Genomic DNA, 17,543 nt, shown 5'->3' with positions numbered 1-17,543 from the left:
ATAGCTTTATGTATCCCCAATGTCTGATCAGGTTAATGACTTAATTTCACCTTTTTTTTCTGAAATCCTTTTAAATTATTTGCATAGCAAAAACCCCCTCTAGTACAAAATGAGAAAAGCACAATTTGATAATCCAGTAATAAGGGTAGACAATTGTTTTAACAAATGTTCAACTGCTTTTCAGGCCTGAAGCTAAGAAGGAAAAGATAGCAATTTGCACATCAGAGAATGACTCACAATATTTTCAAAAACGTGGCTGCTAAGTCTTTATTTTACAAAACATTCTATTTGTGTGTCATTCTGCATAGTTAATGAAGCAATAATAGCTATAAAATATACTAGCCCTTCAGCAGAATTTACTCTCACTGTGGTGTTGTCAGGTAATCCTGTAGCCAACTATTACTACAAAACTAAATTCAAAGAAATACTAATAAAAATAAAGCAGTGATGAAGAATTCTTTCTTTGGGAGAGTCTTAAAATGCTGATGTAATTTAGCATGGTCTCATGGCTGTAATGCTGCTGATGGTGGTAAATAACTCCTGCTTCCCCAAAATGATTGCATTGCACCCAGGCTGTGCATCAAGGCATTTCATTCCGGATTAATGCTGATAAATGATCTGGGTGTTGTCTGTTGTTAAGGAAAAAAAAGTGATTGTGGGATACATGGAATGTAACTTGAATCTGGTGTGCTTCTGGGACTGACCGTCAATAAGATCACCTGGGGAAGCAAGCCATGGTCACGAGATTCCTAGCTCAGTTTCTCAGTTTTAACCTCAATAACTTGAAAATATATACTCTTGTTCTATGAAAAGCAAGTTTCCTGCTTCACTCAAGTGGTTCTTTGCATTTGTTGAAGATGAAAGTGATTCCTGATTTATGAACCCGGGTGACATAATGGACATAATGTGGTCAGAAAATCTTGGAAGAATAAAAGATTTGAGTGATGAGGAGAGGGAAGTAATTTCCATCAGTTTAAGTTTCTGGTTGGTCTGGCCTTCAGTGGGAAACTGGATTCAGCAATATCTAGAACACAAAGGCAGGCATGAGTCTCTCTACAAAGCTGTAGGCTAAATACAGATCTTTGTGACAATTTTAAGAAGTGAAGATGTGATAGGAAAAAGGATAAAAATACTAAAAATTAGTGATGCAGGCAGAAAAACAAGAAAATAAAAACAGTGTTGCAAGTGTAAAAAAGGACTTTGAAGAAGTGTGTAGAATTAATAATTCCAAAACAAGAGAAGCAATTAAGGTTCTAAGTGCCCTTTAAAATATGACTTGAGACATTGATAAGATCTGTTTGGAAAGATCCAGAAATTCTAGAAAGGCATTTTCTCTCCTTAGCCCAGATGTGGGCAGTAAGTACCATAGGTAGTACAATGGGTTTGATCTGTTTAAGTAAGTGTGTAAGATACACAGTTATGTTTTGAAGGTTGTTTCCATAGTGCCAGATAAAAATAATGGCACAGACTGTTTTCCAAATAAATACTGTAACAATTAAACTAGGCACACAGTCATTCTTCCTGATCTAATTAGGATGCTCATAGGAAATTATTCTAGTGCATGCATTTTTCTAACCTACACTTTCTGTAACATATATGCAAAACTTCCACCTCACATGATGAACAGAAGCCCAAGGATCCCCCTCAAAAAGTAAGTTCTGCACCCAATGACCCAGTACCATACTTCCAGATAATTACTTACTACATAGAAAAAGAAGGCTTCACATTTCCTCAGAGGCTATCAGCATAAGCCCAGAAGAATGAATGTTAATTACTTATTCTAAAAACATTAATTATTTTTAGTAAAAGTAATTTTCCAGAAGTCTCAGGAATCACAGCCCTGGGAAATTAAATCCTCCTTTCACATATAAGTATACACACAGATAGATATATGACACAAACAGCACAGTTGTTTAGCTCTGTTGCTGAAAGTATCTAATCAGTTTTGTAATTCATTACAGGACTGCTTTCATGACTGTGTGCAACAATGAGTTCTGCAGTTTGCCTATATGCTGCATAGCCCAGTAGTTTCTATTGCTGAAATTTTACATAAGCTTGTGCTCTTTGATTAAAGGAAAGCAAGGAAGGTAGGGAAGAAGGAAAGAAAACAGAGAGAAAACAAAGGTGGAGATTCTCAGGCATTACTCTGGAAAATCTTACAAATTTGGAAAAATGCAATTAATTGATGCAATAGCCATCACAATCTCCTTGTTCAGTGTGAATAATTAATAACAATAATAATAAAAAACGCAAAACAATCCCAAATTTGGGCATTACTAGAACCTTGGTTCTAAGCTGTGGAACTTTAAAATCAGGCATGAGTAAAAGGACCAGCCATAAACATAGCTATTCAAGCCAAACCCTCCAATTTTATTCAACAGAGAAGAAAAGTATTATGGAATTTGCTATGTTCCCAAAGATAAGCAAATCTAGGTTCTGGTGGACAGAGCTTTCCAAAACCAGGGATGTCTCACAAATAATTAATGCCCTGCCAGCTGCTTCTTCATACTTCATTTGCAGAGTTCAAATGTGTGAATCTCTGTGGAGTTTGACTTGGCAGTACATCACAGGGAGAAAAGTGATTTTTCAAGCAACTAGGCTCAGTTCTACACAACTGTGCTCAAACATAATGAAGTTCTTGTAAACCAAACAGTTTGGCAATAAAAAGGTTTATCTCTGTAGGATAATTTATTTTAATCTGTTATCTCATGCAAATCCAGCAGTGCTGCTATCTTTGTAATACCTTCTGTAAGGCTAGACATGCTCTACAGAGAGTGTAAAATGTGTCAATCTAAAATCACGTTTTAAACCAAGAAAGTTTTAGCAACAGACTCATTCTGGATGCAAATCTGACTCGTGGTTTCTCAAAATCTGGGCAACAGCCAGCCTAAGACACTTTATGCAGCCTGTCAGCAGCAGTGCAGCCTCTTTGGGATCCACACATTCATCCCTGTACAGACTCGTGCTTCGTGCACCCAGGCACCCACCAGCAGTGCAACAGAACCAGCACCCCTCAATGACTGCTCCGTCTCTCACCAGCTCTCTTGCAGAATAAGCAAGGGCCATGCAACACAAAATCCTGTTTTGTCGGATTACTGGGGGCTGATGGAAGGCTGGGGTGGTCTTTTTGTGAAAATTCTCCCTTAATGTCATTCAAATATGAGTCTGTGTAAAGGCACAGGGGAAAGGCCATCAGTACATACTAGAAGGTCATGTTATGTTTTCCTCAAGCCTGTTTTTTTTGTCTGTCTACTACTGTATAATTTCATACTTTTTCAATATACCTGAGAGAATACATACAGAATATGGCAAAGACTTGTTGCAAAGACTTGGTTGATATGTTTGTCAAAGAGTGGGAGAGTCCCCTTGGGGGCTGCTCACCAGCCAAGGCCAGGGCAAATCCCACAATCTCAGACAGAATGGGGACCCTGGGAACAGCTGGGCTGGCACATCTGCTCACTCTTCACAGCCAGGACCAGCAGGACCCATGGCTGGGCACAGGCCACTGAATTACCCATCCTTAGACCACAGGCTAGTAGGGCACAGATAATTCTGTAACTCCTATGTGCTTCATGCTTCCCCTCAGATAAGCATGATTATCATTGCCATCCTGAATTCCTGAAGGACCCTTTTCCCTGCTGTGGTTTAGACACACACTTCCAAATTAACAGTGGAGCAACATTCTGGCTTTTACAATGATGCTAACTATCTTTCTAGTTTTTACTTGAAGTTCCAAGTTCTTAAGTGGTAGGCCTGTAGGAAATGATAATGTTTATTCAATCATTAGTAGTTCTACACTTGGTATTTTCAAAGTAAGCTTTGGGATCATAATCTCAAAGCACAAGTAAGAAAATTTACACATATTGTTTAAAAGAAATAATTCCTCTACATTGTTTTCCTGGAAGAGTAACTATAGCTGGACATTGCACAAATTCATACTCACTGACTCTCACATCTAATTGGGTCTGCAAGAAATACAGTATTTTCAAGACAAAGAGCCCCTCCAAGCCAGCAGCTGTTGTCAGTTGCTCCACAGAGCCTGCTGTGCCTCCAGTGCCAGCCTTCAGCAGCCACCCTGTGTGACTTTCTGAGAGGCTCAGCTCCATCCCAGAGTGCACATGTACTTCAGTGCCACACAGGAGCCAAAAGCTGGACTGGCTGCATGCAGCGTCCTCAATGCCCTGACTGTGGGACACTGCAGCTGAGCAGCTGCACTGCTGAGCTCAAACGCAGAGCCAGGCAAACACACGGAGCTGCTCCCTGCGTGAGCCTGAGATCATGAGCTCACTGGGCTTGAGGGTACAACATGCAGACAGCCATGATGTCCCTGATTGCCATCTCCCGACCTGCAGACCTCCTCCTCTCACTCTAGTTAAGCCAAACGCCATGTCCTCTCAAGCAGAGCATCTAATTAACCTCTGAGGAACACAAAGTTCGGGATGGAAACTGCACAATCCCTGTTAAGGTTGCTGCAGCATCAGTTCCATGACATCTTCCCTATGTGATGATGTAAATGATGACATCAAGGCCTGGAGATACCATCTTCAAGCAGAGGCACTGGCATACTGACCAGCTCTGGAGCAGAATGTCCATGCATCCCCCTAATCCTTGTCAGTACCTGAAGAAGTAAATATCGTTTTGGACCTGGGTGGATACTCGTGTTGCTAACAGTTTGAATTATTTTTTCTCTATTGCCTTGATGTTAGTGCGTGGCTCTCACAGCGGAGTCGATGATGCTCACCACAATTTTTTCCTTCGGGGCTGATTTTTAATAGGACGCTCACCATGTACTCAGAGGACATTACTCTGCGGCCGGGCCGCAGGTACCGGCACACGTCGGAGGGAACCTGGGGCCCAGGACAACGCCTGGCGGTGCCGATGCCGGGCGCTGCCGTGCGGGCAGCCACGCAGTGTTTACGGCGGAACGAGGGGCGCAGCCGAGCAGCTGCGTCAGCGCGGGAGGGGACGGGCCGGCCCGGGGAGGCGGGCGCGCCCGGCGGGGCGGCCGCCGCGGGCGGGGGACGGTGACGCGCGGGGCGGGCCGGGGCGGCTGCGGGGCGCGGCCGGGCGCGCTGCCCCGCGGCACCAGGGGAGGCTGCCGGCGTCCTCCCCGGCATGGGGGTCGGGCTCGGGCCGGCACCCCGCGGGCGGCGCTGACCGGAGCGGCGCCCGCCGCTGCCGCCGCTCCCTCCCCCGCGCCCGCAGCCCCTCGGCGGGGAGACCGGGCGGCGGCGGCCAGCTCCCGCGGGCGGGCAGCGCGGGGTTCGGCGCAGCGGGGCTCGGGACCCGGAAGCAGAAGCGGGGCCGGGAGGCGGCTGGATGGGAAGGAGCGGCGGCGGGCTGCGATGGGGGAGCAGCAGAGCTCGCTGAGCACCCCGCGGGCGGCCGCCGCGCCGCCGAGCCCGGTCGGGGACCCGCGGGAGCCCGGCCCGGACGAGCCGCCTTCGCCGCGAGAGGCGGTCCCGGGCGGCGGGGCGGCCGGGCCGGGGCGAGGCGGAGACCTGCCGCCGGCCGCCGCCGGCCCGGAGCGGCGAGGAGCCGAAGAGGAGGCGGAGGCGGCGGCCGGGCCGGAGCAGCCGCCGGGCTCGGGGGAGCCGGCGGCCCCGGCGGAGGAGGGGCCGGAGGGAGGCAGCGGCCGCCGCCGCCCCCCCCGGCGGCACGTGTACTGCACCGTCTACTGCGTGGAGAATGACCGGCCGGCGGCGGCCCCCGGCTCCCCCCGCGGCGGCCCGGGCGTGGGGCAGCCCCCCGCGCGGCGCGGGGTGGTGTCGGGCGACGACCCGCTGTCGTCCGGCGGTAGCATCGAGGTGGTGGACTTGTACCTGCTGCCCGAGCCCTTCTCCGGGCTGATCGCGGGCGAGTTCGGGCCGCTGCTGGTGCTGAGCTGCCGCGTGTGCCTGGAGGAGAAGCCCATCAAGCCCCTGTCCTGCTGCAAGAAGGCGGTGTGCGAGGAGTGCCTCCGGCGGTACCTCAGCTCCCAGGTACTTCCCAGCGGGAGCAGCCGGGGTGTGCTGGGGGGGCTGTGGCCGCAGCATGCTCGGGCAGCCCGGCGAGCGGGGCTGGGCCGTGAGGTGCGGAGGGAGAGCGAGCCTTTCCTGTCCCGTACGGAACGCGTTCGGCCGCCACGTGCGTGCGGGCTGCGGAGTCAGCGACCGCCCGTTCCCGAAGCGCTGCTCCGCGCGTTCGTACGCGGCTGGTCGGGCTGGTCGCTAATGCGTTTTTAGGCTCTGGCCGTCTTTATAAGAATTTCCGCTTTGAAATCTCAAACTCCTGCTGTTACCTGATCGGCGGCACCAGTTTTCTTGTAAGAGGCGGCCAAGGAGTGATAAGGAGCGGAGTTCGGGAGCGCTGGCAGCCGCCTCCGAAGCGGCTCCTGGAGCCGGGGGCTTTGCCCGCTGCCGCTCCATGGTCGGGCTCTCGGTGCAGCCGCTCGGCCTGCTCCTTGCAGGACACTGCGTTTGGTGTTGCACCAGTTGTGCTAGCTTACAATAGTGTGTGTGTGACTGTTGGTGAACAATTGCAGTTAACAACAGTATACAGTAACTTCTTTGGAGGAAAAAAATTGAGAACAACTTTTCTGTCCTGAGCAGGCAACTGGTCATCCTGGTAGATAGCTGGCATATAGGGTGTTTACATGTTCATCACTGTTTTGTCAGTCAGAACTGCTATTTTAAGCCCAAATCAACTTGATAACTAAGCTCTGTCTTTGCTCTGTCTTTCTGTAGTTAGTTTAGCTCACTGAATATTTGTTTGTGTGTTTCTGCTGCTAGTGTTGTCATTCCCTAAACACGAAGAACAAGGGGAGAAGTATGGTGTGTGTGTGTGGGAAAAACAAAATCAACTAAACCTGTTGCGTACCACCTTTATGCTTTTATTCAGCAGAAGCTTTTAGAATGTGCCTGGTGGAAATGTGCTAGTTTGTTGGTGGAATGAATTTTTTCACCTGTTTGGGGCTTGGTGCTGTGCTGGGGCAGTTTGTGCTCCTGCTGGGCTGTATGTGTAGGGAAGGAATGCATGATTACAGCTATTCCTGCACTCCATAAATAGTTGACAGGCCTCTTCTGACCAGAGTACATTTCACTGCTTGGAAATTGTACGTGAAATGCAAGTTGCTCCTCTCTGGGCCCTGGTAGCCTATGTAGCATTTGCTGGTGCTGGTAGTATTTGTTTTGGCTAATAGTAAACTCAGTAGCATTTTTATGATCTTGTTTGGATATGTTTAGATAATAGCAAAGGGCTTTACTTGGGAACTGATGGATTGGATGGTCAGAGTTAATGTTTTGTGTGTTTCCTGTAACACTGAAACTCAGGAACACTTAATAAGCCTTCTTGAGACTTCATGCACAGAATGATTTGATTTGTAGATAAATGGTAGACTGCAAACTCTCACTAAGTTTTTAGATTATATTGTCAGTGCACATTTGTGGCTTTGATATCTGCCACTGAGGTCATATGTCAGTATTGCCTTTCATTTAAGCTGGAAATTGACAAGTGTTGTGATGTCAGGGTGATCTTCCCCATGTCCTGCAGGTGCCTGCAGCTTACAGCGATGTAATGGAACTTATATGATCTGGTATCTAAAGCCATACGGAAGAACTCTTCTGCCTGGTTCAGGCTGAGCTCTGGGAGGAGGAAGCAGCAGCTTGGTGGCTGAAATAGCTGGCTGGCTTAAGAAGTGGGTGTATGTGCTATGGAGTGGGTTTAGCACTGGCCAGGTGTTGGATGTGTATGCAGGGATGCCCTCCAAGGAGGCCACTACGATTGCTCAGCAGCTGGGGAAAGGAAGGCACACATATGGCACATGGCCATATGGGTACTTAACTGCTGTGCTTTAAAGGTGGGGCAGGGATGCTGATCCTGAGGAGTGAGAGTCACAGAGCACTCCTGTGGACATGTTGTTACAGATGCTTTTATGACCAGGCAGAATTTTAGCTGCTTGATAAATTTGTTAGGGAAAAGTGAAACAAAATGCAACAAATAACAGTCCAATGTGTTCTTCCCTTATCTTCCTTTTTGAAAAGGACAAGAAAGCGATATTTCTTCAAGAAGAACAAGAAGTGATCTCTCCTTCCTTTGTGCAGTGGAAGGACCCTGTGAGTCATTCTGGAGAGAGAGAAAGACATCTCTGTGTCAGTTATGTTAGAAGAATTTCTGGGAAGGATGAATGAAAAGCTAGTATAGGTTAGAAATCAAGTTACCTTTCATCTTTGAGACTTTGCATTTTTTGTGAGAAATTAAAAAAAATTATGAGATGTTCAAAAGGTATAAATGCTGAAAAACTGGTTTTGTTTGAAAATATTAAAAGGTCTTACTTTAGGATATGATTAGCCTGATTTAAGAATGTACGTAAAATTGAAAACAAACAAAAAACAATTGAAAAAAAAAAGCCAAGCAGCATTGTGAATAGTTTAGATCTGGTTTTCTTGTCAGAGAAATAGTAATCTCTGCCCGGACTTACTCCACATCTCTGGAGGAGTGGTTTCTCATGCTGAAAATGTGGAATATATTGGCAGAAGTCTAGCATTTAAAATAATTTGTGTAGTCTTTGATGTCTGTGTGTGTTCTCTCACTGGAGAAAGCTGTATTCTTCATGATAGCTTCATTGTGATTCCTGAAATGACGTTTAATGAAGTAGCAAAGTAAAAACTCTGTTAATGCACCATGCTTTCTTCTATGCAAATATATAAGAGCATCAGAACTTCTGCCTTCAAGCCCTTTATAGATAAGAAAAATCAACTGAAGTTTTAAGCATTCTTAAAAGGAATGCCAGATGAAAATACTCCAACTGCAGAGTAGTTGATCATCGTGCTGGAAAATGAGGGTAATGTCTGAAGGTCCTTAGAGGTCAAGTCCAGTCTTATCACTGGCACCTTGCTGCATAATCCCTTTCAAAGATTTAGTGACTGGAGCAGAAGCTTAGCAGGCGAGCCTGGAATGCCCAGGCTGATCTGGAGCCTGACTTTGGGAAATCATGTGACATTACTTCTGCCTCAGTTTAGCTATTCTGTCTCACATCCTGATAGTCACAGAGTACTTGGAGCTCTTTGGGGTCTGAGTATGACCAGTTGATCTACAATTCACAAAAAAGTTCTGTGACCATTTGTTTGGACTCAAACAAATTGATGATGTAATTGATGGGTATGGGTTGTTGTGGAAGAGGTTGTGTGGAGCTCAGGATCTGTTGTGGATCCCACAGAGCCTGAGTCAGGTCCCAGCAAGCCGTCCCCAGGAATTGATGCAGCCCAGAGCTGTTGATTTGTTATGCTAAATGGGTGAGGTTCAAGAGTGTGATTGTCTGAAGGGCCAGTGTTCTCCCTCCATGGACTCTCAGGTAGATGTTGAGTGAGGTTGGGATCAAAAGTGTGGAAGAACCATTTCCCATTCAGCTGGAAGCTGTGGGTTTCTGCCCTCTGTCATCCAGGATACAAACCTGGGACAGGGAAGCAAGAACCAGGACACTTAATCTCACAGGTGTAATATTACATCTGTATCTCCTTCACCTCCTTCACTTCCCATCTTTCTGTTCATTAAACATGGCACCAAACCCAAATTATTTCAGAAACTGAGCATATCAAGGTTTGCTAAAAAAGTGGTTCACTGCCTAACCACTCTGGGCTGCTTGTATTTTTATGTAAGAGGGAGCATTTCACTTTTCCTATAAAATGGCTTCAAAAGTTTTATAGAAACCTCAGTGCCTGCTTTTTCTACATGCAAATAGGGAAACTTGATAATCCAGTTTTGATGCTGTGCTCATTAGTGAAGCTTTATTTTGCAAATCTTGTAATACCGTTGGAGTAGTCATTCTTATAGTAAAAGACTTTGGGTGAGTTAATTTAAACACCATACTGTATTCTTCATCAGATTTTATGGTGCTTTAATTATAGGAACTCTAATGAGATTAGTAGCCATGAGTAAATCAGAAGGAATGGTTGGGGGTGGGGAAGGACTGCATCTGACAGCGTTTTGTGCATGTTTAGCTTTGGTGGGACAAAAATCCTTCTTTCTTCTGATCATGAAATGTGGAGATCATCCTTCCTCTGCTCAGGACCTCAGTCTTTCTCTGTCTGTGACCTGAGATCTTTTTTTTGACCCCTCTCTTTTCTGTGCATCATTTCTTTCTGAAAGAGCTGGAGAAAAAAATCTGCTGACTGTTACATCAGGATTTTTGTGGGGAATGTGAAGAGTAAAATTGGAGAGCAGTTTGCATCACATAAAACTAGTACTGGCTTGGAGCTGGAGGGCCTTGACACCTGTGTCTCGTCAGGTGTCTGATGGTATCATATAAATGATACATCTTCAAAGCTGTAGTCTGCTGATGAAAACCAGCCAGCAGAAATGTAGGCACCAAGTGCTGAATCATCTGATGGTTAATGAGCTGCTTGTGCCCTGAATCAAACCAGAGCTCAGAAGGGCCACTGTCATTCAGTGCAGAAGCAGCTCTCTGTTTGCAAGAGTAATTAATCTAAAACCTTGCTCTAACACCAGCTTCCGAGTTGCTGGGACGGCTGCACAGTGCCTGCCAGGAGGTCATGGCAGGGTGAGCGACCACCCCTCCAGCTGACATTGCAAGAATGCAGAAGTTTCCAAAGGAGGAAGAGAGGTGCAGGAGGAGAAAAGAACCTGCTGGTTTGCAGGCTTTCTAAACCAAATCAGCAGCCTCAGCCACTGTAAGCTGGCTGTGCTCCCGAGGAGAAGGCGGCAGATAGACTTGGTCCATCAGATGCAAGCAGCCTATAGGCTGCAGGAGCACCTAAAATACCGTGACATTTTCAGCAAGCAGCTTCTGAAAGTCTGTAGTGCTCTCCTCATGTGTTGTATACAGTACCAGTATGAAAATGCTGCTGCATAGGCAGATGTCGCAGTTCAGGATGTTACCCAGGTCCCTCTAAGATTGAGTTACTTCTCTCAACTCTTTCAAGTTGACAAGATACATGGCAGAATTTAAGTCCATCTTGAATGCTTCTTGGTGAATCCAATTTGTGCCAAAACTTAAGTTTGGAACAGTTTACAAAATCTAGCATTGATGAATATGGTTTGAAATTAATTTTAAAGAAAACTAGTTTTGAGCAATGTTCTTGAATGATAATGCAGCCTAGTTCCCATTGTGTGTAGGCCTAGGTACTCTGTCAGCATATGGGCACTGCATGTGGTATGTTTGTTCCCTGTGCAGGAGTAGCTTCAAGCTTACTCTTTGTGGCTAGCTATCACTTCCTCTTGTTTGGGTAAGTCTTTGGCAGGTGTAGAGCTGGAGTTGTGGCTGTCCTTTCTTAGCCATGCTGTTCTGAAGTGAAGTGGAAGAGAGTGGCTGTTCTTACAGCAAAGAACATTTTTAGTAAAACTCTGGGATCTAAGATACTGAGAATAGAATAGATGGTGTCATGTTTGAACAGTTGCAGGAAGGGTTTTGCTGATGGAGAAAGGCCTCAGTTCCTGAGGGGTGGATGAGTGGCATCATGAAATTGTTGATGTTGGTACCAAGTGGTAAGGGTAAATGGTGGGTGCTGTGGTGATACCATGAGTTGGCTGATACTGATAGTAAAGTTGGTTGAGGTGTAGGGTTTTCCTATGAATGGGAAATTGCAGTGGGAGATGGAGAACCAGTTTTGCTTTAGTTGGGACTGAGACCTAATATGAAAATGTGTTATTTCTGTGAAGCAGAAGCCCTCCTTGTCAGCTGTGTCTCACAGCCAGTGTGTTGCACCTCACTGGTCTGTGGGTGGTGTTGGCTTTGGGGACCACAGACAGGCTGAGCCATCAGGAGATGATCTGCTGCCAGCCCTCCCTCCCACTGCCCCCACCAGCTGTTCACAGGAGCCACCAGGCACAGGTATGAAATCAGTCCAGGAAATGTAAAACTAAATGAATTGAAAAGGGGACTGTTGGTGTTCAGTTGCCCAAACAAAAAGAAGTGAAGGAGTTAAATGAGGATTGGGAAGGCCTTCAGCTCACCTCTGCCCCATAACTGCTTCTCCACCCAGAGCAACTGTTCTTCCAACTGCTCTGGGGCCTCTTGGCCCTTCATTCCTCTTTTCTTCTTGTACAAATATCTTGCTTCCTGCTGTCTAAACCAGCCAGGCTCGAGGAAAGTGTGTATTTTAAATGGCCAGGATGTCAGTACATTGTCAAAATGATTAAGAGGTGTAAGGGATGTAATTTCTTTAAAAGAACTCAAACTGGAGGCTTCCCCCTGAAGAAGTACATTACTTAGCCACACAGGTTTATCTGCCTTTCTGTATGCTTTATCTGCTTGTGCTTATGTTTCTCTTGCTCCTTTTTTTAAAGTATTTTCTTGATTAATTATATTTTAAAAGTAAAAAAGTCCTTGTCTATAGGGTTTTGTTAGCCAAATACTACTTTTTCTGTACTGGAAAAAGTGACAAATTTGCCTTGTCATGAAAAGGCTATTTAATTTTTTAGTCCCTTTTTAAGTACTTGAAAAATTTTTGGTAAGGCAAAGAAATTAATTTTACTTGGAAGTTAAAATTAGGGTGAAAAATTCAAGGCTTTACTCAGAAGAAAATTTTATGGATTTCAGTGTGGAAGGTCAGAAGTTTAACAGTAGTTTAGGCCAGATTTTGAATTAAACCTGAAATGGCTTAGGTTCCATGTTCAAGTCCTTAGAACATCCAATTATTTACCTTAGATGCTGCCTCACTGCTTTGATTTGAGATTGATGTATATTTTCATTTACAGCCTTGTTGAGATGTGCTGTTGCTCTCATTTACTTATTTAATTGTGAGAAAGGCTGTGCAGTTTCTAGATTAGAAGTCCATGAAAAGGCAAAGAAATTTCCAAGTCTGTCACACTTCCATTTCCTTACAAGCGTGCTAAGTAGACCGCAGAGCACTAATTTTCCACAGTGATATTTTTATTAAGTACAGCACGAACAATATAAGATTTTGTACTGGAAAATAGAAAGGGCAAAGTTTTATTTTCTCAAGCTTAGTCATCCTGATGCCATTGTGTATTGTTTTCTACCACTAACATGATATGGATGGCAGCAAAGGCAGGTGCCTCTCTGATTTACTTGGTTTGGCTTCCTGATCTTGTAGGAATGATGGTGTATCAGCTTGGGGCGTGGGATGGGGATCTGAGTGACTCTGTCCCTTTAGCTTGTAGGAAAGGGAAGTCCCATCCAAACTGTTTCATCTGTGACGTGGCTCTGTGGGGTGGCTCACACAATACAAGGAAGGAAGAAAAGGGAGAAGAAGATTGCTGGGATGGGAAGGGCATGATGATCATGTAGGAATTGGATTGCTCCAGAAGGTGGACTTGCTCAGGGTGAGCTTTCATAAAACAAAAGGGAATTGTGAAGGTTGGTGGACTCCAAGTAGGGTGGATCCTTGGCCTCTATTTAAAGCTGCAGCTGAGTACTGGCCAGCTATTCTGGTAAATGGTGGCCAGAAAGTGAAATGGGACTTGCTCTTTTTCTGGTTTCCTGTTGGATGGAGGTAGGCAGGAAATAAATCTAGCTTTAAAAAAGAAAAAAAAAATAGTAAGGATTCTAAACTCAGTTTAAAGTATAGAACTTCCATGAAAATAATGGGTTAGTGTTCTACTGAGCTGCTGGAAGACTTCTATACCCCATTGGCAGCAGGGTGGGTGGAGTAGGTAGGTAAAACATCCCATCTGTGACACGATTACAGAGTGCCTGTGAGGTGCCATTTCCCTGCAGAGGCAAAAAGAATATAATGTCCTTCACTGCAGTCAGTACTATTGCTGCTGTAGGGATGCAAGGAAATGTGGGGAGGGGCTCCTTAACCTTTCAGCCATTTTAATGTTGCTCACTATGGGAATGTTAGCTGGGGAAAGGACATCTTATGCCTCTCCATTCCAGTGCACTTGTGCAGTGTAAAATTTGTCCCCTTAGAAGCCTCACAGGAGCAAGCAAATAAATTGCTCAGTGCTTTTTTACATGCATGTGCAGTTCAGTTGTGCAGTAGCTTGGAAACTGTTTAGTAAGTTTATGGCATTAGCATGCAGGTTAAAAATGGGAAAGAATGTGCAACTTTTGACTTCTTTGGAATGGATGGATCTGCAAAAGAGTGATGATAGCTCACAGTATTTAGATGCCTAGTGTTGCATACCAACTATGGAATGTACATGTTGGTATGTTTTTCTGTGATGAACGGATCTATATGGAGGTTAGAAAAGGAGCTGTGAAACACTGGAGTTCAGTCTAAGTGTTGTTTTTGTTAGACATTTATGCATATTGACATATACAGGTGCACCTAGGCCTCAAAGTGGCCAAAAGTGCAATACAGTGTTAAAATCTGGATATTTCAATGTATGCATTTATCTGGTGGTCCCCATTTGTCTTACATAGGGAAGAGGAAATCAAGCAGACTCAGAAATTTTCACTCATTTGTACAATGGAAAGTAAATTCAGCCTTGCTTTTGTTGTATTTTTCAGTAACATTTAGAGAGTAATTTTCAAGCTTCTGAAGATATCAATTCTTTCAAGACATTATTTGGAATTCTTACTGTATTTTAAATTACTAGCATCTTCCCAGTCAGTAAGATAGAAATCTTCCTTGCAGTGAGGTGCAGCTGTTACTGATGGACATCACTGAGTGCTTTTGTCTCAGCAAAGTAGGTATTTCATGTCAAGGCTTGATTTGTTCTTTCAGTGAAAGCCACTCATCAAATCCTACCTGAATTATCCCGGAGTGTAATGCTTCATGAGAACCTCACCCAAGCCATGACAGGTTGTCAGACAAGGCCAGACTATCTCTTCTGGTAAATTAAGGATCTAAAATGAGTTCTGGATCTTATTCTATTTTCTCTCCATGTCAAGAAAAGGAAACTTGTCTAAAGGTGATGGTATACAGTGATTTTAGCTAGCAGTGCTGCTTACCCCAGTCTGCTACTTGTTCCCTTCTATTTGTGCATCATTCGATCCATCATCAGAAAAAAAGATCTGGTTTAAAAAGTAACCTTTCACAGTCATTTTTGCTTCTTTTATTCATACCCAGCTTCTAATTGTGTTATGCACAATATACAAATGTTTATTTCACCGCAAGGTGGTACTGAATAAAGTGCTAAGTCGAGCAGTTTATTTTGGCAACTGTGGCCGTCTGTCAAACCAAAACGTTTGAAATTGACATGTTCACAAAGGTGGTAGATGGGGGTTTTCATTTGAGCTCAGTGGAATCAAAACTGCAGTTTGGTCCTTTTGCTGCATCATTTCCTCTTTCACAATCCAGACGGAAGTTACAGCTTATCCAGTGCCTAAGGTGCATCTGTACCCACAGCTCTTGGACAGACAGGGTCCAGGGAGTGACTCAAGCTGCTCCCAGCTCTGAGGTGCCCAGTCAAGCCCAGGCTGGTATCCACTGGTCCTGTCTCCACTGCCTGTGGCATCATTACATATGAGCTTTCAACTAGCTGGATTCTAAAGCATCCTCATGTGTTTTGTAACATAGATTATGCTGAAGATAGTCTTACAAGTGAAATTTTTCATGTGAATATTGTTGCAAATGAGGAACCTCTCTCTTGATCTTGCTTGTTTCAACGGCTTTAGTTTGCTGCAGCCAAGCAATGCCAAGTATGGTTGTTATTTTCTGGAGAGAAATTTTTTCTGCACCACAGAGCTCTCAAAGGAAGTCTCTTGTTGTTCCTGATCTGTTTGAATCACAAGTGAAAAGATGCAGAACTTAAAATTATAGAAAAATTTGGCAGTTTTGTTGTGTGAGTTGTGTTTTGTTGGGGGTTTTTTTGTGCATGGGGATAGGAGTGTTAAGCTTTTTGGTGTTTTGTTTTGTTTGGGATTTTTTTTTCTGCAAAACCACAAAATGCACATTGGTATTGAATATGACATTTAAAAGCATACAACAGAGCAAGGTATGGCACTGTCATGGAAGAACTGGTATGCATAATTAAATTTTGATAGTGAAGGTTCTTTTGAGCTTGGTCATACGGTGTAAGTATAAGCTCATACTTAAACCAAGTAAAGTATGACCTTACTTGGTGTAAGTAAAAGACCTAATGTTTCTGTTGGAGAAGACAATCAAAATAATGACTATTCCAGCATATTCTTTTCCACTCTAATTGATTTTTTTGTTTCTGTAGGTGTACTGCTTTTGACCCATAAAAATTTTAAGCCTCTTTTTAAAATTAATCTAGATTTTTAGAAAAGTTCTAGCACGTGCACTGGGCTGTGACTACAGCTTTCACAGGCTAGAAGCATGTTTTTTAGTGAGCAGCTTTGAGATGTTTGGAGAAAGGAGAGGAGAGCAGGAGTCCCATTTAATTGCATCAGTAATGAACTGGCACCAGACAATAAGTTTTATGATACTAGCTTATCATTGTGCTTCTGTATTGAGTTTCCACGTAGGAGAATTTTATCTATCCCTACGGTGAAAACAAGGAGCAAGGAAGAGGTCTTTGATTATTTTTATTTTTCAAGTATGAGCTTGTCCAGCTGTTGGAATGTTAGGAGGAGACAGCAGATCTCGGTGAATGATGGCAGATGATGTAAATGGTTGATAATGATGAAACCACTAAAAATCTGAATGCAATTTGAGGCTCTAGTACAGAGAGGAGAGCAGTGGGGGCACTTGTATGTGGTAAGTCCCTCTGGACAGGAGAGAGAAAATACTTGGGGTTCATGGGTTGAGATAAGGACAGAGAGAGATCATTCACCAAATACCATCAAAAAAAACTGAATCAAATTAGAGATATTAATTAATTTTATTGCTTACAAAATCAGAGCAGGATAATAGCAAAATAAAACCCTTAAAACATCATCTTCCCACCCCTCCCTCCTTCCCAGCTCCACCTCCTACCCAAGGGAACTAGGAGACTGGAAGTGGGGATTTTGGTTAGTTCATCACATCAGGAGTTTCTACCCCTACTCAGGGAGAGGAACCCTTCCCCTGCTGCATTGTAGGATCACTCCCACAGGAGACAGTTCTCTGCTAATTTCTTCAGCCTGAGTCCATCTCACAGACAACAATCCTCCTCAGACTGCTGCAGAATGGGTCGCACTTCCACAGGGTGCAGTGCCCCAAGGACAAGCTGCTGCAGCAGGGGCCCCTCTCTCCATGGGTCTCCCACGGGGTCACAGCCTCCTCTCAGGCATCCACCTGCCCCAGCATGGATCTCCTCCGTGGGCTGCAGGTGGGTTTCTGCATTGCTGTGGAGCTCCATGGGCTGCAGGGGCACAGCCTGACTCACCATGGGCTGCACCGTGGGCTGCAGAGAAATCCCAGCTCTGGTGCCTGGAGCACCTCCTGCCCCTCCTTCTGCACTGACCTTGGTGTCTGCAGGGCTGTTCCTCCCACACATCCTCGCTCTGCTCTTCTCTGGCCACAATTACATCTTCACAACAACTTCTTTTTCTCTTGTTTAAATCTGTTACCCCAGAGGTGTTAGCACCATTTCTGATGGGCCCAGCCTTGGCAAGCGGCACATCCATCTTGAGAGCCACCAGGGACTGGCTCTGCCGGACATGGAGGAAGCTTCTGGCAGCTTCTTACAGAGGCCACCCTTGTAATCCCTCCCCCCCACAAACCAGGTGCTATAACGCCAATAAATCAGGT

General features: G+C 44.9%; 1 protein-coding gene across 1 annotated transcript in view; it reads left to right on the top strand.

The window, feature by feature from the left end:
* The first annotated feature begins 5,345 nt into the window (after nucleotides 1-5,345).
* RNF217 (ring finger protein 217) overlaps nucleotides 5,346-17,543 on the top strand; it is a 56,216-nt gene continuing 44,018 nt past the window's right edge. Inside the window, exon 1 of the mRNA XM_058802541.1 lies at nucleotides 5,346-5,981. Coding sequence (XP_058658524.1) covers nucleotides 5,346-5,981 — 636 coding nt within the window. The remainder of the gene's footprint in view (nucleotides 5,982-17,543) is intronic.

This window comes from Ammospiza caudacuta, chromosome 3 (genome assembly GCF_027887145.1).
Source record: "Ammospiza caudacuta isolate bAmmCau1 chromosome 3, bAmmCau1.pri, whole genome shotgun sequence".
In the NCBI taxonomy this organism is placed as follows: Eukaryota; Metazoa; Chordata; class Aves; order Passeriformes; family Passerellidae; genus Ammospiza; species Ammospiza caudacuta.
This window is presented reverse-complemented; position numbering and strand designations above follow the sequence as displayed.